Here is a 23000-nt window from a genome sequence, read left to right on the forward strand (position 1 = left end):
ATCCCTACTATATATCTCTTAATTCACTAAGCCCTCAGATGGAAGCAGCTCCAGGGAGGACCTCTCGTCTCAGCTCTTCCGGAGGAATGAACAAATCCGGAAGCTGGAAGTCAAGCTGTCTGGTAGGTGCCATGTTGGGGGTGAGGGGTTAGCTTAAGAACACAGGTGCTCCCTGTTGTATAGACAACATTCAGAAGTCATACCTGTTCAAAGTACAGGGTGAGCCAAAAGTAGCCCTCTAGGCCTTCTAGACTCTGTCCAGGCCATGCCTCTCAATGGCCTGCTCCACACTGTCCTCTAGCATGGCCCAAATGTGTCCTTGGATGTGATCATGCCTCTTGCTTGTGTAAATAGAGGGTGGAAAGGGATTTATGTATTTTCAGAGACCCTCTGATATTTACATGGCCAAAAAGTAACCTGCTATACAAAAGAGTCACATCCATTGCTTTCCCCCACTTTTGCTTCTAGCCCTGCCCACCACTGGCATGTCTCCCCACCCCCACCCCCCAAAGGTTGTCTACAAAGGAATGCAGCCCTCAAGCTGAAAAATGTCCTTTATCCATTGCTAGAGTGGGCAGCACGGCCACCCTGCCAAAAAAAGCCATTCCTGTTTTTAATTACACTTCTGTAGTCCACTGCTGTAAGACTCCATTAATCCTTCCACTGTCTGCACTTGGATAGGAGTAAAAAATGACCATTGCTCTTCTAACATATGATGATAAAACTGCTTCCATTCTTTGAGCCAGCGTGGATGGTGTATGTGTAATTTTATAGAGCATCAAGGTCTTGGTTTACACATACTCTGTGCAACTATACTATGGGCTACCAAGAAAGGAATGGCCTTCTGGAGCCACTCTACTGGTCTTGGTAACTTGCCCTGCCCTTTCAGCAATGTTTGATTCTCTGTTCCTAGCAAAATTCCTTCTGTCTGTACCTCTTCTTCATACTTCATGTGCAGTAGCAGTATTTTGTTTTGCCTGGTGTTGAGGTGTGGCCGTTTGCCTCACCTTCCTTAACAGAAATGATTTTCAAACAAAGGAAATCATTATTCCTCTTCACTCACCAGGTTTTTTTCCTCCCCTCCTCCCGGTTTTTTCCCTCCTGTCTGCCCATCTCTGGTTGGTGCTGCTGCCTCCTTCCCCCAAGATTACGCCGAGCAGGTCCGAAACTTGCAGAAGATTAAGGAGAAGCTTGAGAACGCATTAGAGACCCATCAGGATTGTACGTACCCATCTTCTTTCCATTTCCCTTTAAAAAAGGGCTTAGAAGCCTCAGGAAGTAAAACTGTTTTTTGAACTTGAGCCAGCCAAGAAAATTATTATTTGTGCTTGCTTGCTTGCAAATGAGGATGAAGGCACAGTTTGTAGGCCAGCATGGACTTTAGTCTGGCTGTTCGAAACAGGTTTATCACTAGCAAAATCCTGAGGGGAGGAGGCAGCGTGTGAGCCTGAATCTCATTCTTGAAATGGTAAGCTGTGGTTTGGCATACACTTGAGCAGGCCCCTTATTTACTTCCTCATTTGTGGGAAAGCAGATGAGGGGTGAGATTTGGGCCTAGGAGAGAGTCAGAACTTAATGTTGCTCAGTATAGTGCTGCCTGAAGTGTAGCTGGGACACTGAAAGAAGAGAAAGTGAAATGAGCAGAGAACTGTGAATGGTTCTTTATTCTGAGAAGTATAATACATACAAAACATAGGCATCTCTCATACAAAGTTCTCAGCTGCTATCTGCAGCTTCTGAAGGACCTGTGCAAGGTTCAGAGGTTTTTGAATGAGCAGGGGGAGCATCCGCCCCAAACCCCAGCTTGGGTCCTGTCGAAGAGTTACCTCATTCTGTGGAGTAATGTTCTGCTGATGGGGCAGTACCAAGGGGCAGTGCCGGAACACATGCTTTCCATATGGAAGGTCCTGGTGTGATTTCCCCCCACCCCTGCCCCAAAAATCTCCAGTTAAAACAATTTCAGGCAGTAGTGGGACTGCCCCACTAACCTCAGTCTACCCACAGCCAATATCTGCCTGCCTGTTTCCTGACTCACAACAGTCCAGGGGATGGCACTGCCTGTCAGCTCTCTGCTCCTTAATCTCAGTGTTGCCCTTGTAGAACTCTACAGGGAGGGGGAAGAGGACAAAACTAGAATTGGTTAGCTCCACCTGTCACTGGCTGTGCCTCCACCTACCATTGGACTCCCTGCCTTCTGCCCTACCAACCCCATTGGGCACCAGCCACTACTGATTTCAGGTAGCAGTCATTAGCAATTAACACTTTGCTGAGGGACTTGGGGACCTACTGCCAGTCAGAGCAGGCAGCATTGGAGTAGCCTTGGCTCACTGTTAGGCAGTAACTTGCACTCCTAAGATGGAATGAGTCTGGGCCTTGGGCACAGCAGCACCCAGGTGTTTCTCCGGCTCATGTGTTGTCACCCGCAGCCTTTGTGAAGAAGCTCCAAGAGCAGAATGAGGCTCATCAAGCCAGCACGGCCAAGATGGCAGAAGGCACGGTCTTGGCTCTGGAGAAGAAGGACCAGGTCAGTCAGGCTCATGAAGCCTTTGTTGCCATGCTCCCAGAAGTTCTGAGATGGGTGAGGAGAGGGACAAGCCTTCCTGGACAACCCCACTCTGCCAAGTCCTCACTTTTTTCAGGCTTAGCACGGTCATTACAGGGAATGATGGGGTTTGTAGTCCCAACAAACATCGAGGGGGCACTTTCCCCTCCCATTCCTACTCTCCCAGAAATAGTCTCTCAAGATGGTTATTATTTGTTAAATTTATTAGTAACTTTTTTTGCCCTGGAAACTCAGAGCCACTTACAATTACAGTGTTACCTCGGTTTTTGAGTGTCTCAGAAGCTGAACATTTTGGTTTTCGAAAGTCGAAAACCTGAAAGGAATTGCTTCCATTTTCAAACGCGCCTTGGAAGTCGAATGAATTCTGCTGCATGTTTTTCAGTTTTCTCCATTGAACTTGCAGTCAGCCTTTTGCTGGCTTTTGAACATTGCAGAACTCGAACGGTCTTCTGGACTGTTTTTGTCTGGTGCCTAAAGATATGTAATGATGGTGCCAGGTGAGCCTCCCTGTGGGGAGAGCTTTCCACAAGTGAGGAGCCATCACTGAAGATTGATTGATTGTATTTCTGTGCAGCTTTTCATTGAAATGAATCCCAAAGTGACTTACAAACAATAAATAACAGTAACATAATAAAACGCAGTAAAACATTACAAACACAGCATAAATCATATAAAATAACAAACAGTCATGCTCCTTCTCTCTGAGACTGTCCCTTTAAGGAAGGGAGCCTCTCTGTGATGCAATAACAGCACCAGTTGCTGTTGCTCCTTTGAACTGTGCAGGACAGATGGTGTAGGCTCTGAACTTTTCTGCTCCCTGGTTTGTTGCCAGCTTCTCCCTCATTATAGCCCCTCTGGCATGCAAATGTTGACCTGTCCTTTTCTTCCTTCCCAGGAATGGAGGGAGAAGCTGTCACACCTTGAAAAGGCAAGTAGCTTACTTAGAGCTGGGCCCTAAAATGTGCAAACAGACAGGATCTCATTTTTGGAGGCTGTAATCTTCTCTTCCTCCCCTTCCCAAGTAGACTTCAAATTTAGTTCCCAGCTGTGCTGCAGACATCATAAGCAGCTTAGTCTCAGTGCTTCATGTTCCTCAGTCTTCCATGACAGTCTAGACTGTTGAATATTATAGAAATTTCTTGATAGCAAAAGCATTATGTGGTCTTGCTGGGTTACCAGCAGAATGATGTAAATTCTCTCTCCATAAGGCAAGAAGGTGGGAAATTGCCTCCCCCCCCCCGCCGGATGTTTGGCTTCCAACTCCTCTCAGCCTCAACCAGCATGTCTGGTGACAGGGGGTGATAGGAGTTGTAGTTTGCCAACATCTGGAGGGCCATGGGTTTCCCTCTGCTGGGCTAGAGAAATATTATTGTGATCCTTGAAAGAGAAGCAGAAAACCATTCCCTAGAACACTTGAATAAGAGAAGCTTGTAAAAGGCTTCCAGATTTTTCCTCTATATTCTTGAGGCCTAGAATCTTGAACAAAAAATACTTCTAGTTAATTGAGCACCTATACTACTCAGGGGTAGCTAATGGCAAACAAACAGTAGAATAATTACCAGACTAGAAGAATATTCTGAATACTTAGGTACAATTGTCAAACTTTTAAATGCCATCCCTGCTGAATGAAAGACAGAGACTACTCTGCTTGTAACACCCCTCGACAACAGAGAGTGTGGCAATGCCCAGATGCCTTGAAAACAAGGTCAGCCTGCGACACCCCAACTTACACCTGGCAGTACCTCTCAGTTTATCCTTACCCCTGAGCAAGAGAACTCCCAAAGCTGCTGCTTCATTTTCTGCTTCAAGGGATGTGGCTTTAAGGGTCTCTCGTTCCCAAGGGTTGCATCCAACTAAGTTCTAATCAGAATAAACCCATTGAAAATAATGGACTAGCACTGGATGCAGCCTCCAGTTGAGTGGAGGGGTGTTCTGTTTGCCATCCATGAGGGGACCCCTGGGAAACTAACCAAGCCAAACCTCCTGTCACCTGGAACTGGTGTCTGTGCAGTACAACTGATCTGAGTGCTGGATGTGACACAGAAGAAGCTCCATCAGACTGGGTGTCTGTTCATAAAGCCTCACCTGAGAAACTAGGGTGGTGCTAGTGGGTCCCAGAAAAGCTCTTCATTGTGAGATTTCTGGGGCAATTTGTGGGTTGTTTAGGTCCTGGGTGAGAACTTTTTTCTATAAATATTAGTAATTTGTATTCATGGTTTTATTGTGTATTTTGTAGCATTTGTTGTTGCTCTTTCAGTTTTCTTTACACAGAATAGAGATAATTTCTATGACAGACCTTAGCTAGATTACATACGAACATCAAGACCCACCCCAAAATCCTTGTTGTGAGTACTTTTTGATATTTAGGGCCTTTGCAGATGGGCCTTCCTCCCACCAAGCAGAACACTGGACAATCTCCCCCTTTTCAGATCTTAATTGGTTTTTACACTGAAGCTGGGAAATTCCCCTAATCTTCTTTTCTATGTGTTGGCTGCTCAACAGGAGAAGAAGCTCCTTTCGGCACAGCTACAAGAGATGAAAGAGCAGAGCTTGAACCTTTTCCAGAAAAGGGATGAGATTGATGAGTTGGAGGGCTTCCAGCAGCAGGAGCTGGCTAAAGTCAAGCACATGGTGAGTGATCCCAAGGGAGGCCCATTTGGGGTAGGGCAGCTAGACCCAGCCTAGACCTCTGGGACATAATCCAGGAAGCCCTTGCCTTTATATTCCACTGACCGCCCCCGCTCCCCAGCTGGCCTTCCTCTTTTTCTCTCTTATCTACCCTTGGGTTTATTGGACTGCCTTCACCCTTTAGTTTATTTACTACATTTATGTTCTACCTCTTTTTCACCGTGGGAATCAAAGGGGAGTACATGGGCAATCTCAAAGCAGGAATATCAGAAGCTTGTCCTGTTTAGCTCATTATTGTCTACACTTACCATCAGCAGCTCTCCTGGATTTTAGGCAGGAGACATTATCAGCCTGTCCTGGAGATGTCAAGGATTGAACATGGGACCTTCTGCATGCAAAACAAATGCTTTCCCACTGATCTATAGTCCTTCCCTTAAGACACAGGGGCATAGGAAGCCATCCTGCAACTCCCACCAGCCCCAGCAAGCAAGACTCAGAGGTCAGGCATGGTGGGAATTACAGTGCAACTACATCTGGATGGCATTAAACTGGCCACTCCTGCCATATTCCAAGGTAGCACTGTACTGAGAAGTTCCCTCTGCCTCTGAGAGCTAGCTGATTGATATGTGGTTTTGTTGTTTGTTTTCTTTAAAACATGCAGCTTTTGAAGAAGGAAGAGTCACTGGCCCAGATGGAGCAGGAATTGGGGTCCTCCACACAAGAGCTGCAGCGCACTCAAGAGGAGCTGCAGACCTTTCGCACTTTGTCCTCCCGCCAGGCAGCAGAGTTACAGCAACTACGAAAGCAGCATGCAGAGCTGGAAGCAGAGAGGTTGGGGAAAGGATGTTCTGTTTAGACCCTCTGGTGGTCTTGTCCTGGACAGGCTTTGTGTGCCTGTAAATTCTTATTTATTTAAAAGCATCTCCTCTTGGCTGCGCAAGTTTGGCAATGTGCCCTTTTAGAGTAAAACACAAAAACTCAGGGCCGCCGGGGATAGTAGGTGAAAGACCCATTTGAGAAAATATGGGTAGTGTTTACTGAGCCACCATGGTGTTATAGTTAGAGTGTTGGACTACCGCCTGGAAAACCAGGGATCAAATCCCCATTTGGCCCTGAAGTTCAGTGGGCCAGTCAGTCACTCTCAGCCTCACCTACCTCACAGGGTTGTGAGGATAAAGTGGGGAGAAGAAGCATGTGCGCCACCTTGAGCTTCTTTTAGGAAAGGCAGAATCTTTATGTGATGATTTTAAGATATGCCAGTGTAAAGGAAAATGTTTTCTTCTTGCCCTTCACATATTCTAGACCAGTGCTACCTCAAAAGGACTGGTGCCGGTCCACAAGCCGTTGGCTGCTGGCCAGTGGCAGCCCCACCACAGCCCAGGTTGGATGGGATGCTTCCGGGACCAAATATGGCACCAGAATCTGGGATGTTGGGAGGGAAAAAATAGCTGGTCCACCACATCAGAGTACTACTCTAGACTGTGGACCTTTTGAGTTACCTCTTTACCTTGAAACCCTGTAGAAGAAATATAAACATAAGCTGATGAGTTTGCATCGTTACTGAGCTGTCTTAAGCCTGTTATGTTAATGGCTCACTCTTTGCATCGGTATTGTTTGTTTCATTTTTTAATCTGTATCTTGAAAACAGTTTAATGAACAATTTTTAAAAACCATTTCTAAAGTGCTTGATGTTTTAAAGATTTCTAAGCGGTGTACAGTAGAAAACCAAACAAAATCATCAAAACGATGGGGCTGATGGAAGTTGGCAGGCCCAGGTTTCTCACGCCTGCTCTAAGGGGCAGACCTAAAACCACTGCCATCTCCATAAGACAGGTCATGGAGGCACCATCTCAGAGCAAATGAAATGAAGCTTCCTATGCTTGGATATGAAACCATTATCTCAGCTTAGACCTAACACAGAGAATTGAACTTCTTGCTCAGGGATGGGAACCTATGGCCGTCCAGATATTCTTGGACTTCCCAAATCCTTTGTTCCTGACCACTGGCCCTCTTGGCTGGGCTGATTGAAGTTGGAGTCATAACAATATATGGAGGGCACTGTGTTGGCTATCCCTGATCTCTGGCCTTCAAGTTAAATTTCTCTTCCTCCTTTCATTTCCTCCCCTCACAGGGATGAGCTCATTGATGCAGAGGAGAATGCAGAAAGCAAGATCACAACCTTAGAGCAGCGGAGCCAGGAGCTCCAAGTGTACATTCAGCAACTGTCAGTAGATCTACAAAATGTAAGTGGGAGATTCTCTTTTCTTACCCAGATACATCAGATGCCTCTCTTGCAAGCAGAGAGTGTGCTTAAAAGCCTTCCTTTTCCCTTTGAATGAATTGAAAGATAGTAGAGAAATTAAATAATATTTTTTATTATTTAATTTACATTATCATTAGTTCCGGTAGTAGTACTGTTGTTGTTGTTGTTGTTGTTATATCATTTCTATACCATTTTATATTTTTAAGGGGGGAAATCTCAAAGCAGTTTACAACATGCATTGGAACTACATTAAAACAAACAATTAAAAACATAGCAAATAAAACAGTGAAAAGACAGTGAAAACAATAAAATCACAAGTTCAATTCAGGAGAAGTCTTGCTCAAGCAGGTGTGTCTTCAGGAGCCAGCAGAATGCCAATGCTGATTGGAGCATCTCCTATTTCAGCAGCAGGGAGGGCACCTACTAAAAACATTTTTGTTCAGCAAACTACACTTATACATAGACTGTTGATATGTGTTTTAATATGTTTTTTAGCTTATTGTTAATTTTAATTATCTTTAAAATGTTTTAAAACACTGTTCTTAACTTCATTATTGATACTTTATTGTTTAATTCTCTTTGTATACCACTTTGAGAGTTGTTTTCTTTAAGCAATCAAGTGGTTTATAACTTTTAAGGGGGGAATTCAGTAGGTGTCCAACTAAACTCTACTTAGAGTAGGCCTATTGAAACTAATGTCTCTAAGTTAGCTGTGTCCTTTAATTTCAGTTGGCCCACCCTTGAGTAGGACTAAAGTTGTGTACAATCCATTGAAATTGCTTTTTATTTCAATAACTTTTTTCTTTGTTCTTGTGTTTCTTTGCTTTTTCTTTGCATGGCTGCTCTAATTGTTTTTTCCTCCACATTATCATTGTTAATCTTCTTGAGCTCCATTTGATGGGAAAGTGGGAAAACCCAATAACTAATAAAGCATATATTTTAGGCTCAAGTGTCTGCTGCCAGTTGTGAAAAGCGATTGGAAGCACTTCAGCGAGAACACGACTCTCTGAAACAGGAGTATGAACAGAATAAGCAAAAGGTATGGCCTGGATGTTATCACACTGAGAAATGGGGTAAGCAGACCCCCAGGGTTTGGGCATTTTTGCAATGAAGAAGAGAATGCTATGTGATGATACAGATATTTCAGCAACCAGAAAAACTGGAATTGATGTGCAGAGGTTGTGGGGTCAGCAACCTGGTGCCCATGGATGCACGAATCAGTACCTCCTATGGCTCCTGTGATGAAAGGTCTTAGTAAATATGCCCATCAGAAATTGCATAAAAGTGGGAGACTGGTTCTTCTCCCTGCTCAGTGCCTGGTTGCAAATGCACAGCCTCTCCTACATCAATGGGTATGCCCGCTTCAATGTGCCCATGTTTATTTAGAATTCATTGCAGAGCAAACGTATGTCTCTCGACAGATGATTGTTGAGGTGGAGGAGAAAAGCCAACTTGTGAGCCACTTGCAGGAGAAAGTGACCATCCTGGAGAAGCACTTTGAAGGGAATCTCTCTGGTGACGAGCATGTCCAGGAGCTGCTCAGGGAGGTAAATGTGGGGCATTTAGAAGGGGTTGCAATAGTGCTGTACTGAGGCCATCAAATCTTTTCATGCAGTCCATTGTTTCATTGTCCATGAAGATGTTCTTTAGGGCTGGGTACCGGCCTTGTGGAAGCTGCTAAGCTTTCACACTTCCAGTAAAATGCTGTTTGTAGAGACAAGTGGAACTGGCCACAGATGTTGGCGGTGTGGAGTGCTCCTTTGTAGTGTCTCAGCCAGCTGTGCCCTCCTCTACAGTACTCCCTTCCACCCACTGCTGTCAACCAGTATTCTATGCTCACTGATCTTGCTCAGTATTCACTGGACTGTTTTGAGGGGGTTGTTTTTCTCCCCCTAGTGTTCCCTCTGCTAAAGATTTTGTTGATGTTCCCCTGAGCCTACTGATACAACTCCCCTTTCACTGAACAAGCAACAACACTCACCACCTGAAAATCAGTAATGGAAGGATGGTTCTTTTAGATCCTTCCTGCTGCATCATGGGCTAATGATGCTTTCTGGTCAGAGCCTGCCTTTAAGGATTTTGATAGCATGGGCTCAGTTCATTCTGGATGTAGAGCATGGTCTTCTCGCAAATGGGTAACTGAAAGGGCGGGGCTGCCCATTCTGATGGGTCTTAAAACATCAATCAGATGTGAATTCAGCTTAGCAATATCATTGTCCTCACTGGGTTTAGGTTTGGCATGGCCCTAATTTTTCCCTTGAGTAAGTAGTGAGTATTTACATGCCACCCAGGAATACTAAATACTGTAAGAAGTTTGGCTGGCATTAGACCAGATTTTTGTTTTATGTCCAAGAGTGGGGAACCTTCGGCTCTCTAGGCATTTTCTGAACTACAACTCCCATCATCCACAGCCACCGGCTGGGGTTGATGGGCATTATAGCTGACCACTCTGGAGGGCCCAAGGTTCTCTACCACTGTTTTATTTCTTTGCAGTCTTTGCACCCGCCCTTTAGAAAAGTCAGTACTAAGACAGGCTCTGCCCTCAAGGCTCACAATCAAAAAAAGAGACTGCACATGAGAAAAAATGAATGGGAAGGAGGAGGAAGCAAACAAGCTCAAGCACAAGTTATTCAGGTTGCAGTTCTTCAACTTACAGGCAGTGTCATTGGAGGTTCTGCTTGTTTTGCCCTTCGTAAAGAGTAGACCCTTCCTTGAAGCTTTCCCCGCCCACGTCACTCAGAACCAGGGGCAGGTCTGGTGACAGCATCAAGGCCAGGAAGACAGAACAGTTCCTGCTGCACAGTTCTTCCCTCACATAGCTGCCTACTTGACTTCTAGGAGCACAAGAACCTGCCTCTTTTTGAGTGAGACTGCTGATCCATCTGGCTCAGTGCTGTCTACACTGACTGACAGAGGCTTTCCAGGATTTCCAGCAGGAGTATTTCCCAGCCCTAGCTGGAGATACAATTTGGGATTGAACCCGGGACATTCTGCAAGGCAGATGCTCCGCCACTAGGCTACGGCCCTTTCCCTACTTTTCTGCAGCATTTTCCAATTCTGTTACAGTTTTGTTGTTTTTTTTTTAAAAAAATTTTTATTGGGTTTTCCACTTTTATAACAACAAAACACACACACACAAAAAATGACACATAACAAAACATGTATAAATTCAGCCAATCCTCGTTTCATGACCTTGTTCCCTGACTTCCCCCCACCCCCCCTCGTGCATCCCAATTCCCAAGATTATATCAGCAAATTGGTATTTCTCCTCTTAACCATCTTGTTCTTCTTATTACCTCTTTTGTAATTAAAATTGATATTCCTAAGTTGGACTTAAGTTCTCTTCCATCGATTTTTCATTTTGTCTTAATTAAAAATCATATTAACCAAACCTAAAAGTCTTAAGAGTTTCTAAGAGTCTCCTCTTCCCTCCCTCCCATCCCCGGTTTTTGTCCCTTCCCGATGAAAGTCCAAAGTCGAGATTCTCAGCCTGGGTTCCTCACGTCCGAGGCTTTCAAGTCCCTTTCAGTCCCTCTCCGCCGTTCTTGTTGGTAGCCCTTTATATCAGTCGTCGAGTCTGGAAAAGGCATCCAAATATATTCTCTTCCCACAAGGAGATTTGTAATCAATTGCTGGAAAATTTCCACCAAGCCTGTATCCTCAAAACCAAAGTCCAAACAAAGGCCCCAATCATGCCTCTTTATTTTAAATTCCTGTATTCCATATTGTCCCAGGGCCTCTTCCTTCTTCTTCTGCATCTTTCGCAGACTTGTGGTAGATGTGTTCCCAAGATCTCCTTGCTTGTATTCCACAGATGTCAGCTTTTGGATGTTGCTTCCCAAAGTTACTTTCTCTTTTTCTTGTTTAGTCTCTTCCACCTCTGAAAATATTGTTTCCTCTTCAGCTGTGGATTCTTTCTCATTCAAGTCCTCAACACAAACAGCAGAGTTGCCTGTTCCCAAGGTCATAGTCACAAGTTGTTTATTCATAGCCAAACTCTGCTCTTGTAAGGTTCCCACCAACTGAAACATCCTTTCAATTTCAGCTAGTAACTTTCCATCCACAGCCATTGTATCCATTGTAGTTTCACAGAATTCCCCCTAGGGGGAATCTGGTTACTTATTAATCTTTTACTCAACAACCCTTTAACTTCTTATTGTTACTTTGTTTCCAACAATTTTGATTCAATTGTGTCTTAGTCCAGGGGGATCTTAAACAACAATTTTTCCGCTTTAAATTGCCCGTTTGTCAGCTTTGACAGCTCCAACACAAGCACTAAGGCAGGACGTTCCCGAGCCCGGGGGGGGGGTAGTTTAAAACAAAAAGAAGGCTTCTGAAACTCCACTCTCCAGCATAAAATTTCCCTTAGCGAAATCTTGAAAGTTAATGTCCTTTTTAACTCACCCCACCGAGGGCAGGCTCTCCAGCTTAGCTCTTATGTCGTTGCTTAGATCTTCTGCAAGGGGGGGGTGCGGACTTCCTTTTAGCACACCCCCCGGTCATCTCTAATTCAGGGTAGAAATTTTTAAAGTCCCAATCCGTCTTACTCACGGGTAGTTCTTTCAGTCCAGATTTTCAAGGAAGGAAGTTGGCGCTCTCTGGTTATGGCTCGCGGCTTCGCTCCACCGAGGTAGCGATCGACTCTCAGTGCCACGCCACCCCCGTATCCCCTCCGCAGCCTTTAAAAAGGCTCTTCGCGAATCAGGGGGGGCGCTTAAGGCACCCGCCGAGTCTTCAGTCCGCAGGCATCCGCGCCTGCGGTTTTTAAGGGTCCCCGCGTCGCCGGCGCGGCTAAGACCCATCCTCGGTAGAGCCGATTCCCTCCGGAGCTCGGAGGGAATCCGCCATTTCCAGATCGCGTCAACCCGGAAGTCCCAATTCTGTTACAGTTTTGGCTGCAGACTTTTAATGATGCCATGTAGAAAACTCTTGCTTAATGATTCTCTGTTTCGTTTGCATGGTTGCTCTGTACTTTTATTAATTTATTTGCATTTCTGTGTGTTATTTTTTCCATTGTATTTTGTTGACTGCTTGGAGGGCCACCAAGTTGTGAGACATCAACACATAAAAGCCAGAATAACAATAATATTAGTAGTCATTGCATTTTCTCCCCTTTCTAGAAAAGTGCTCTGGAACAAAGACTGGAGGAGGCCAGGCAGCAGCTTTCAGCTGCACGGGCAAGCCATGCAGAGAGCTTAAGTCTTCTGGAGACTCAGGTACACAGGGCAAGATTGCTTTCTGAAGCCTGGGATGGTGCTTAGTGGTTGGTGAATTACAGCCTTCTCATACTTTCTGGGGTGGGGGATTCCTCTTGGCTTGGTCAAGCCAGGTACACAGTTTGGAGGGGCTCTCTTCTCATGGTTTTCAGGACCATTGCTCTGCCCTGGAACGTGTGATGTAGTAAGAATAGAGTTTCTCTGAGCATGTGCTGAGTGCTTTTCCTTGGCTGCTGAGTATCTGCAACCAACCTTTTATATATATGGAGGAGATGGTTTTCAGGGCATGTGGCAGCCTTTCCAGGCCACAGCACCTGTTTAATAAAAATAATAATAAATATTTCTGATCTAGACTTGGTTTCAGGAGGAAGCTGTGAGTGAAGCACATGTTCAGGAAAGGCACAAAGTGCTGTGTGCCCTGGGCTGTACCACTTTGGACTGCTTGTGGTGGCAGGAATCACATCTTTTGAGCGATCCCTCACATAATCACCCCTAAAGGACGGGCTGTAGCTCAATAGGAGTGCATCTACATTGTAGAGGGTCCCCAGTTCAGTCCCCAATATCTCCAGTTAAGGCTGGGAAAGCCCCAGTCCTGAAATCCTTGAGACAGAGGTGTAGGAAGGTCAAGTGGTACCCGATGCGGAATTTTTTTTGTCACCCCCCTCCCCACATTGATGGCCCCATGTAGACTTGGGAGGCTTGGGAGTCAGCAATGATACCTATGGCAGTCCACCCCCTGCTCCCACCCCCCTTCCTAGCCCTGCCTACACCCCTGACTATAAGGCCCATTGGATGCAGTTGGACTTACTTCTGAGTGAACATACAGGATGGCGCTTGCTAGCTGACTCAAGGGACATGTTCCTGTAGATCACTCACATCAAGTAAAATGGATGTCTAAGGAACTTACTCCTGAGTAAGGAGTTGACCTTGAAAGCAGCCCAGCTGCCATCCCCAAATCATCCCCCGCCCCCGGCATTCCCCACAAAATTCAGAAATTGAGGGCTTCCCCTGAATTGGGTTGGGCCAGTTCTGGATCTGAGAGGGTGCAGCCCCAAGTGTGCTAACTCGGAAGTAAGCCCTATCCAGCTTGGCTAGCAAGCGTCCTCCTATGCATGTTTCCTCCCTCACTGAGCATGGCGAGGGTTACTCCCTAGCAAGGCTGCTTGCAGCCACATTCCATATCTTAAGTACACTTGAAACCCTCATGCTAAAACAAGAAATCAGGACTTTGAACCAGACGTGGTTACTCAAAAGTTGTTATTATTATTATTGGCCTGAACGCAATGGGGGTTCCTTCCTTGGAAAGAGGCTTGGGATTGTGGTTGTGGTCATTTGAATGGGACTTGCCCCTAAGAAGGGTTTGAGTATGGGAGAGGGCAGGTTACTCGTGCGTAAAGCCCTTAGTATGAATACTTATGGCCTGAGCCCAAGCGTGTTTATTCTGAAGTAAACCCTGCGTGGATTGGGACTGTCTCCCACGTAGGTTGGCTGGAAATGGAAGCCATAGGCTGCAATCCGCTCAGATCAATGGTGGGAGGAGAACCAAGGCTCATTCAGCACCAGCGAGCTGGGGACAGGAGACTGTAGGGAAGCTGTTGTAGATATTATCATTATAGAAAGTAGTGCTGCTTTGCTGCTCTTTTCGCGCTACCTGCTCACTCCTGTTTGGAGCAGCCGCCTTATGCCCCAGCTGCTGCGGAGGTAAATGGAATGAGCTGGTTGGTGCCAGGAATGTGTGCCCCTTCCTCCAGGTGGGGCTGCCTGGAACCCCACCAGTTGAAAGTAATTGCTGGCCGGTTGGCACCTTGAGTAGCAGACAGAGAAGGCAGCAGTGGCGGCAGCTCTCAATGGCAAGAAATACCTTCCCGTCCCAAGGATTATCTAGGACTAGGGACGGACGGATACTCAGTTTCTTAAAGTGAGTGCTTTCCTTTTTTAACGAAACAGCCCAGGAGACCCCAGTGAGACGGAGCTGGGTGCTGCCTTCACCCCAGTTCATCCCGCCATCTCACTCCACCCCTCACCCCGTGCAGCTTCCTGGCGCCATTCATAACTTCATGCTGAGGACTCCCACGTGCGGGAGAAAACTACTTATCCAATAGCAAGCCAACCCACATTCCATTTCGAGCCCTTTCGCTTGTGGCTTACCAGACGTGGGGGCGCCTCCCCCCCTCTTCTCGTCCTGCAATCAGTCGCTGGAGGAAGCAAAGGGAGTGTTCCCCCTCTCTTGCACGTGCCTCCTCTCGCTCCTTCCCTTCTGGGAGATGCTGTAGCTTCACGCTCATTCACCCAACTGCACCGAGAGGAGCCTTTCTGGTGCCATTTCCCGCGCGTGCGCATCTACTCGCAAGGTCCTGGTGCCAAACGGGGGGGTGACATTTGGCACCCTCCGCCTGTCCACTACTCCCAAGCCTACAGTGAGTGGCAAAGCGGCAGCAAAGCACCCCCGCTTTGCCGCTAGCTTTAGGCTTGGGAGTCATGGGGGAGCGCTGAATGTTGCCCCCCTTCAGGATGGTACCCGGGGCGGTCCGCCTGCCCCCACGCCTCTTTGCAACACCACTGCCTTGAGAACTGCTGCAGTCAGTGCAGATAATGCTGAAGTTGGTTGACTTAGCTTGTTATTTAATTCAGCCATTTATACAGAACTGTGAGGACTAGAACCTTCTTTATTTTCAAGGGAAAGGCCTTAGCTTTGTGGTAGAGTACCTGCCTTGCATGCGGAAGGTCGCAGGTGGTCCAATCCCCACCATCCTCCAGGTAGGGCAGGAAGAAACACTCTTCCTGAAACCCTGGAGAGCCAATCAGGGTAGACGGTACTGAACTAGATGGGCCAATGGTCTGACTCTGTATAGGGCACTTCCCATCTCTCTTCTTCTTCTTCTTCTCCTTCTCCTTCTTCTTCTCCTTCTTCTTCATATACCGCCCTATACCTGCAGGTCTTAGGGCGGTTTACAAAATAAAATCAGAATATAAAACCATAAAATATATAATCAAAATAAAAACAACAACAATCCAATAACAACCCCAACACTTTTTAAAAGGGCATATGATGTCAGTCAAATCAACCAAAGGGCTGGTTAAACAGGAACGTTGTTGCCTGGTGCCTAAAAGTGTATAATGAAGGCATCGGGCGTTATTTTATTTATTTTTATATCTATCTTTACATCTCTACGTAATTTTAAATTGGTTGTGGTTTTATGGGGGGTGAGGGGAGAGGGCTGTTTAGGTCATAATAAACATTACTTTGCCTGCTTCAAAATGTGGCCCCTCTAGATTTGGGGGCCCCTCCTGTTTGTGCTGCTGAGTGAGGGCTTGGACCTCCGCCTGTTGGATTGAAAATGAACGACAGACGAGCAGATAGGTGTCATATGGGAGGCGTCTCTCGAGCCAGCCTCGGAGACTCCCTTTTATTGAATATTACTGCGTTTGCCACGTGTGCTTGTTGCTGATTGGTTAACATAAGTTCAAAACAAGGGTTGCATACAAGACATTAATTATTGCATATGAGACATCAGTCATAGACAGGTTAAAGGTTGAGAAAAGGAATGCAGAGTTTACACAGGCATGGGTTCGGACTACCGAGTGGTACGGAAAAGGAATGTACAAGGAGGGGTAAGTACAGATTGATATGGTGTGAACTCAAGGTGAACAGAACGTACCAGGGTGATGATGGAATGTCTTAGCATCAGCACAGTTTATGCAGCATGAGCAAAACAAAGCTTAGAAGCAAGACTTTCCAGAATGCAAGAGAAAAGAAGCAATACTTTCCCATAATGCAGACAGTTTATGTGCAGAGAGAGAACTTCCCTTTATCCGCCCCAAAGTCCCACTGTAGCAGCACTGCTGGCCCTATATTCTGTTGTGGTCCTTGGTGGAGGGAGGGAGACACACAACATTCAAACGTGGGCTCCTTCATGGTACAGCCAGTGAAAGCTGCACCCTGCAGCTCTCCTGGCTTTGGGTCATTGGTCCTGTCTGTTGCCTCCTAGATTGACAAACTGAACTGCCAGTTGGCTGAAAGGCAGGTGTGCCTAAGCGTAAGAGAGGAGCTTGTGCAGAGCCTCCAGGAAAGTAGTTCACCACAGGTAGGGGCCATCACGTCAGCTAGTCTATATCTCTTTCCTCTTCCCCAAATTGGGAGGCTGGCTGGCTGGGGTGGTGTGTGCATAGAATCATAGAATTGTAGAGTTAGAAGGGATCCAGATGGTCATCTACTCCAACCTCTTGCAAAGCAAGAATCTCAACCAAAGCATCCATGACAGATGACTGTCCATCCTTTGCTTTAAAACCTCCAAGGAAGAAGAATCCACCACTTTCCAAAGGAGTTCGTTCTACTGCTGAACAGCTCTTACTATCAGAAAGTTCTTCCTGATGTTTAGTTGGAAACTCCTTTATCGAATCCATTGGTTCAGATCCTGCATTCCAGAGCAGGAGAAAACAAGTTTGCTCTGTCTTCCATGTGACAGCCCTTTAGATATTTGAAGATGTCTATCATATCACCTCTCGGTCTCCTCTTAGCCATGATAAATATACCCAACTTCTTCAACCATTCCTCATAAGGCTTGGTTTCCAAACCTTTGATCATCTTGGTCACCCTCCTCTACACATGTTCCAGTTTGTCAATATCCTTCTTAAATTATGGTACACAAAAACTGGGCACAGCACTTCAGGTGTGGTCTGACCCAGACAAAATAGAGCAGTACTATGACTTCCCTTGACCTGGACACTATACTTCTGTTGATGCAGCCTAGAATACCATTAGCTTTTTTTCCTGCTGCATCTCACTGTTGACTCAAGTTGAGCTTGAGTCCCCTAGGGACTTTTCACACATACTTCTAGTAAGCCCGGTGTCTCCCTTATTTTTTTATTTAAAGATTTTCTTGCTTTACAAAAGTACATGCATTCTCTCTTTTTTCAGGTTGTACAGGTCTTTCTTACAAATCAGTTACATTTGTTGTGAGACATTTGTGTTGAGTACAGTATAAGGTTGGGGAAGAAGATGGGGGAGAGGAGGGGTGGGGTGGTGAGGCTTATATTATTTTGTAGTGTTTGTGTGGGGGTTTGTGTCAGTGTCAACTGGGTAGGTTCTCTTTCTATTTGTCTATTACATTTCCTTGGTAGTGAGTAGTATTGGGGGGCAGGGTGTGGTTGGTTGTCTATGGTTGTCTGCAGTGGGGTTTGTTGGCATTTATGGGGAGGGGAGGGTTTGTTGAGTCAGATAAGCCAGATTGATTCATATGCTATCAGTGGATTCTTGTCATTGTCTCATTGGGCTGTGTATGTGATAAAGGGGAGCCATACTGGGGTGAAGACATCCTCTTCTATTTGTCCCCGTGTCAGTTTCAGTTTTTTGGATCGCTTTTCTAGTAAGGCTGTTTCCCATACAATTTGATACTATTGGCCCATGTTTACTTCCTGACAGGTTCTCCAGTGTCTGGCTATGAGGCTTCTGGCAGGTTATAAGTTCTGTACAGTGGTGCCCCGCAAGACGAATGCCTCGCAAGACGAAAAACGTGCAAGACGAAAGAGTTTTCCATTTTTTGAGTCGTTCCGCAAGACGAATTTCCCTATGGGCTTGTTTCGCAAGACGAAACGTCTTGCGAGTTCTTGCGAGTTTGTTCCCTTTTTCTTAAAGCCGCTAAGCCGTTAATAGCCGCTAAGCCGCTAAGCCGTTAATAGCTGCTAATAGCCGCTAAGCCGCTAATAGCCGTGCTTCGCAAGACGAAAAAACCGCAAGACGAAGAGACTCGTGGAACGGATTAATTTCGTCTTGCGAGGCACCACTGTATAATGTGAGTGGACATTATGATCTTGGAAGATGTTGAGTAGGGTCAGTTCTTGGGTGAGTTCTAATACCTGTTTAGTTATTTTGCATATCTCTTGTAGGACTGCTGTCCAGAAGGGTTGGATTTTAGGGCATTCCCACCACATATGGAGGTATGTGCCTGTGGAGGTGCAGCTTCTTCAACATCTTGGTGAGGTTCCTGGGTGTATCAGCACTAGTTTCCATGGTGTTAAGTACCACCTGTAGGTGAGTTTCAGAGTGAGTTCCCTTCTTTTGGCTGATATGGACTTAAAGGGAAGTTTAGACCACATTCTAGTCCATTGGGTGAGGTTAATTTCATAGTCTATGTTGAACTCCCATTGTTCTTTGATTGCGTCAAGAGGGGTTGTGGGATTTTGGACCAGTATTTTGTATATTGTGGATACCATCCCTTTGCCATGTCCCTCGGCTGTTGGGAGAAGGTTTTCAAAGGTGGTCAAGGGCCTAGTGGCTGCTTATTTAACTGCTGGGTTGTTTAAGAGGGCATGTAATTGGTGGTGTGTTAGCCAAGGTATTTGGGTGTCTCCTAGTTTGTCTTGTATTTCTTGTGTTGGTATGGGTTTGTTGTTTTTGTAGAAGTCTTTTAAACAGTGTAGGCCTTTGGCTTGCCAAGATTTTATCTGGATGTTTTGTGCTGCATGTTGGAATAATAGGTTAGTGCGGATGGGGATAATCTGCCTAGTTTGTTTTAGAGAAATGGGTATGCTGTTGCAAGGATGTTTTGATTGAGTTCTCTCCAAGTGAACCCATTTTTTTGTCTTGTCTTCTAGAATATGCAGGATTATGTGGCATACATGGTTGGCGATGTAATTTGATTCTGTGTTGGGGATTCCCCATCCTCCTCCTGAGGAGGGGAGGTGCAGGTATTTGGGGCTTATTCTTGGCTATTTGTGTGAGAAAATAAACAAGTGTAGTTTTTTCTGCCACTTCTGACGTTGGGTTGGGGGAATCCAGGTTGGGAGGGTTTGGAATAAATAGGTTAGTTTTGGGAAGGTGATGATTTTGATCAGGGGTAGGCAACCTAAGACCCGGGGGCCGGATGGTGCCCAATCGCCTTCTCAATCCGGCCCATGGACAGTCCGGGAATCAGCGTATTTTTACATGAGTAAAATGCGTCCTTTTATTTAAAATTCATCTCTGGGTTATTTGTGGGTCCTGCCTGGTGTTTTTACATGAATAGATGGTGTACTTTTATTTAAAATGCATCTCTGGGTTATTTGTGGGGCATAGGAATTCGTTTTATTTTGTTTTTCAAAATATAGTCCGGCCCACCACATGGTCTGAGGGACGGCGGACTGGCCCACGGCTGAAAAATGTTGCTGACCCCTGATTTTGATCATTGCTATTTTGTCTGAGAGGGTGAAACTGGTGTTGTTCCATTTCCTCAATTCTCTGTTGATCTGTCGCCACAGCTGCTTGTAATTGTAGAGGTATAGTTTGTTGAGGTCTTTGGTTATTTGAACCCCTAGGTACCTGAATTTGTTGCAGCATAATTTTATCTTTAATGTTGGTGAATTCCTTTTGGGTATGCGGGTGGGAGGTGGTAGTGTTGAAGCACATAGCCTCAGATTTTGCAAAGTTTACTTGTAGGGCCAACACCATTGTGAATGTGTTGAGTTCTTTACTTAGGGTGGTTGCTGTGTTTATGGGGTCTGGTGTTATGACCATCAGGTTGTCTGCTAAGAGCCTTAGTTTGTAGGTTTTACCTTTTATTTCCATACCCTTGGTATCTGGGGCTCGCAGTAGGATTGCTAGGGTTTCCAGGACCAGGATGAATAGGAAGGGAGACAGTGGGTGTCCTACTTTAGTGCCTCTTTAGATTGCTATAGTATTGGAGTCCATATTGTTAATTCTGCATTTTGCTGAGGTTTAGGAGTACATTTGTTTGAAGGTTTGTAGGAAGTTGGGGCCAAATTTCATGTTAGTTAATACTGCTAATAGCTATTTCCATTCTAAGCAATCAAAGGTTTTAAGGATGTCTAGGGACATGTCTAGGGATGTCAGTAGGCGTTTGATCATTTTGCTGTGTTCTGTCAGATTCAGTAGTTTCCTAATGGGGTTTGTTATGTTGCGACTAGGGGCAAAACCTGCTTGGTCCAGGATGATAAGTTTGCATAAGAAGATTTTTAGGCTTTTAGCCAGGATTGATGTGAATATCTTGTAGTCTTGGTTTATCAATGAGATTGGGTGGTATGATTCTATTTTGAGGCTATCTTAGAGTGATTTTGGGATAGAGACTATTTTCGAAGAGGTCCAGGTTTTGGGGATAGGGGCTCCTTTTATGATTTCGCTAAATGTTGGTGGCTGTGTGCTGTGTTGTGTCAGTTGTTACAATGAGGCTAAAGGGGAAGCCCCATTGGTACTTGATTCCTGCTTGTTTGGATACATGGTTGTAGGTTTTTTCTTCGGTTTAGGGTCTCTTGCGATATATCCTGAAAGGCCAGGATGGGGTCTTCTCTAAATCAGGGATTGGTTGTGTTTCTGAGGTTATTCCATATTTCTTCTTTCTTTTTGTAGCAGGTAAATCACACAATGATGTCTCATGGAGGGGTGTTGGCTTTCGGCATGGGTCTTAGAGCACTGTGTGCCCTTTCCAGATCATCTACTTTGAGATTCAGGTTTGGGATTGTGGGTTTTAGCCAGCGTACAATGAGATTGGCCGGTTTTTTGTCCTTCATTTTCTCTGGGAAATTGCAGAAGTGGCTATTGCAGCGTCTGCTCTAATCTTCAAGGGCTGCTAGTTTAATTATTGCTTCCATGCTTTCTTTTTCTTGGCGGCAATCCATATCAGCTAATTTATTTTTCAGACATGTGTTTTCCTTTCAGAATTGCTCTACAGTACTTGTTTTAGTTGCATCTGGTTTTCCTTTTCTAGAGTGGAGATGATGCCAGTGGGGGTCTCCACTTTAGAGGTCAGGTCGCTGATTATCATCTTCAGGGGAGTAACTGTGTTCTTCAACAGTTCTGCTAGATTCAGTTCCATTTCCCTCAGTCCCTTTTGTTGTTGGGCAGTTGTCATCATGGGGGGGATGTTGCGACTTCCTTGTCATTCGGCATCTCTTTGGTTAGTGCCGTCTTTATTGTCTTGGTGGCCTTCATCTGGGATGTGCGCTGTGTTCTGTTGAAGTGGGGGGATGTTGTGGTTCAATGTTTTGGTGGTGGTGGTTGTTGGCTGTTGTGGAATTATAGAGTTGTACAGGCATTGTGATTGGTGGCTTTCTTCCCTGGTTGTTGCCTTGGGCACCCCTGGTCTCCCCCCCCCCCCCCGATTATGGCGGTAGCGGTGGCGTGGGCACCAGCCAGACAGCGTAGTTGGTGCTGGTGGCCCTCAAGAGCTCCGTGCGGCCTTGGCGCTTGCTATCCTGTCTCAACAGAAGTCCCAGGTGTCTCTCGTCTTATACTTGTGCATCTGGTTATTCCTGCCTAAGTGCAGAAGCTTCCACTTGTACTTATCAAAATTCATTTTGTTAGTTTGGTCCCAGTTCCCCAATCTGTTAAAGTCACTTTGAATCCTGTCTTCTGTGGCATTAGCTACCCCTCACAGTTTAGTGTGACATGCAGATTTGATGAGCATCCCCTCAATTCCTTCATCCAAGTCATTTATAAAGACACTGAACAACAACAGGTCCAGGACAGAACACTGCAGCACTCGACTTGTCACTTTTTTCCAGGGTGTTGAAGAACCATTAGGGAACACTCATTGTGTTCAGTAATTTGTTTATGCATTTGAGATGTCAGAAACCCAAGGAAAGAATTATTTATTTTATTTATTTACTGCCTTAATATCCCACCTTTTCTCCAAGGAGCTCAAGGTGGTGTACATGATTCTCCCCCTCCTTGTTTCATCTCCATAAGAACCCCGTGAGGTAGATTATTTTGAGAGGCAGTGACTGGCCCAAGATGACCTAGCAAGCTTCATGGCCAAGTGAGGATTTGAACCCCAGTCTCACAGGTCCTAGCCCAACACTCTACCTGCTACGCCACATTGGCTTTCAAAGAAGGTTCTCTGTGTTTTCTTTGTAGGTGAAAGATCTAGAACAGGCACTACAGCTTGCTCACGAGACAGCAGCAAAAAGCAAAGAAGAGATGGAAGAGAGAGAGCTGCAGATCCAAAAGCTGGTGAGTTTAGGGTGGCCTAGCTTTTGGCAGTGCTTTCCAGGATGTGAGGGGGAAGGAAAATACTTACAATAGCCCAATGTTGCTTCTTGACTTGAGAGCTTCAGTAGAGACACGTGAGGCAAGGCATGCCTGGGGTCACTATAAGGCATCCTTAGGCAACTCCAAGATCTTGTTCCCCCTATATGCCCAACCCACCCACTCTGACCTGTGGAACTGGAACTGTTAGCGGCCACATGATCTGCATTTGCAGGAAAACAATCTTATAGTGTGGCAGCACCCACACTTTTGAACTCCCTGCCCACTGATGTCAGACAGGTGCTTTCATTCAAATCTTTTTGATACCTGCTAAAAACCGTTTTGTCAAGGCAAACCTATCCTAGACATGTA

At 45.6% G+C, this 23000-nt stretch overlaps 1 protein-coding gene across 11 annotated transcripts in view; it reads left to right on the top strand.

Annotated features, from left to right (window-relative positions):
* The window catches only part of GOLGA1 (golgin A1), a 40115-nt gene that overhangs the window by 5132 nt on the left and 11983 nt on the right, over nt 1–23000 (top strand). For 3 of the 11 annotated variants that reach the window (XM_083486140.1, XM_083486141.1, XM_083486142.1), the window contains 11 exons: nt 32–122; nt 1147–1221; nt 2427–2524; nt 3459–3491; nt 5066–5194; nt 5853–6022; nt 7323–7434; nt 8398–8493; nt 8876–9001; nt 12575–12670; nt 22518–22613. In XM_083486140.1, the coding sequence (XP_083342266.1) occupies nt 32–122; nt 1147–1221; nt 2427–2524; nt 3459–3491; nt 5066–5194; nt 5853–6022; nt 7323–7434; nt 8398–8493; nt 8876–9001; nt 12575–12670; nt 22518–22613 (1122 nt within the window). Of the gene's footprint in view, nt 1–31; nt 123–1146; nt 1222–2426; nt 2525–3458; nt 3492–5065; nt 5195–5852; nt 6023–7322; nt 7435–8397; nt 8494–8875; nt 9002–12574; nt 12671–16659; nt 16756–22517; nt 22614–23000 lie in introns of all 11 variants that reach the window. The other 8 variants (XM_083486136.1, XM_083486139.1, XM_083486143.1 and 5 more) reach the window with 4 other exon arrangements.

The sequence above is a fragment of the Podarcis liolepis genome (genome assembly GCF_965112155.1).
Source record: "Podarcis liolepis genome assembly, chromosome: Z".
Lineage (NCBI taxonomy): Eukaryota > Metazoa > Chordata > Lepidosauria > Squamata > Lacertidae > Podarcis > Podarcis liolepis.